This window comes from Solanum tuberosum, unplaced genomic scaffold, assembly GCF_000226075.1.
Source record: "Solanum tuberosum cultivar DM 1-3 516 R44 unplaced genomic scaffold, SolTub_3.0 scf00018, whole genome shotgun sequence".
Lineage (NCBI taxonomy): Eukaryota > Viridiplantae > Streptophyta > Magnoliopsida > Solanales > Solanaceae > Solanum > Solanum tuberosum.
In genome coordinates, this window is record NW_006238944.1 from 1,916,314 (window position 1) to 1,918,033 (window position 1,720).

The window sequence follows — 1,720 nt, forward strand, 5'->3', positions numbered from 1 at the left end:
AGTAGCAGTCAGAGTTCTTAGGAAACTTGTAATCTGATAAACTGTATGGGGTGGGCCCATCACACTATGGGATGTAAGTTTCCAATTCATCATTTCTTGGATGATGAATTTTTTCTATGAATACAAAGAATTTTTTCTTCTTTGGAGGTGTCAAAGAAAAATCAAATCTAATCAACAGCTATTGAGAAGGATCCAGGACATACAAAACAAAAAAGAGTAGTACATTACCCTCCACACAGAATTTCTTTTAGCTGTTCCAATTAGGCATGGATGGTGCGAGCAAAATACAACTTGCAAATACGCTCTTGGTGCAGCAGCCAAAGTAGCAGACGACATTATAATCAAAGCCTTGACCATAACCTCAACAGATGGAACAAATGGAACTTGAGCATCCACTAAAGTTTCAGTATCGCTGCAACAAACCATTGGTCCGATGTTTTTTGAATCAGAAGAGATATGAAAGTACTTGAACATGAAATAGTTAGATATATCATTACTAATTGAACTTTAATTCAGTTAATCCTAATAGATAACCTTTAAAGACCCAAAGAATAATTCCTAATCAGTATTTCAACAAGTAAATTGAGTAGAGGACAAAGGTTTATGTGAGCTTTAAGCACAAACCTCAATTACTGCATGCTTATATGCACAATAAAGGAACAAACTATATGATCCAAGAAAAGAATACACATAGCACGGAACACTAATAGGATTAGGCAATCAAATGAAATATATAAAGTAAAACCATATAAATCAAGTGCAGAGATTTTAAGGAAATGCTGATGTTGGTATACTGGTTAAGAGAATGCTATTTCACCCAAGGTATTGGCCAAGTGGTAAGAAAGTAACATGTGATGTTCGGATCAGGTGCACATTATGGATTAGAACTCTGCCACAGACAAAAGCTTGATATTTAAAAGGAAAAAGGTACCAGTGCAGGCACATCATACTCCTACTTTCGAACAGTGTCCAACTGGCCATCAGAGATTTCTTGGTTATAAAAAAAAGTAATGAAGAGCAGAGAGCAAAAATTTTCTAAAAGTTCAGAGTTAGTGGACCTTGAATCCGAAACTAGCTTTCTTTTTCTTTTTTTTTTTATGACGAGGGAAAGCCGTTACCCGTTGGGTGCGCACACAGTAAAACTCCCTCTCCTAAACAATAGCTAGCAAACCACATAGGAGAGGTAACCCACACTAGGCAAGCCCAGTGCAACGAACTCGACCCAGAAGGCAAACCTTTTGTTTTCGCTGGCAAGGGGTTTCGAACTTGAGACCTCCAACACGGAAGTCCCAAGCCCAAACCACTGGGCCACCCCAAAGGGTGAAACTAACTTTCTTATACCAAGAACTTCATGATTTCAGAACCTTATGCACTAATATATCCATCCATACTTTTTTTTTCTTTGAGAAATTGGTACTGTTGTATTCTTCCGCATTAAAGATATGTTGGAGACCTCCAAAAGAGAGATAAAGAGGAAACAAAAGAAAGACTAGTTACAGTGCTCCTAGAAATTCTACAAGTTGATCTACTTCTTCTATACACTGTTCATTACACCAAAAATAAAAAGATATAATACAATTCCGCTTCACTTTCTGAACAGAACTGGACCTATCTTCAAAATACCTTCCATTCCATTCCTTCCACACTGGCCAGAAGGAATAATTCTCCACCCACTTCTTCTAACTCTTGCTCCCTCCCCCCCCCCCCCCCCCCCCCCCCA

At 38.4% G+C, this 1,720-nt stretch overlaps 1 protein-coding gene across 1 annotated transcript in view; it reads right to left on the reverse strand.

Moving 5' to 3' along the window:
• The window catches only part of LOC102579365 (translational activator GCN1), a 48,242-nt gene that overhangs the window by 38,676 nt on the left and 7,846 nt on the right, over nucleotides 1–1,720 (reverse strand). The window contains exon 11 of the mRNA XM_006340412.2: nucleotides 229–412. Coding sequence (XP_006340474.1) covers nucleotides 229–412 — 184 coding nt within the window. The remainder of the gene's footprint in view (nucleotides 1–228; nucleotides 413–1,720) is intronic.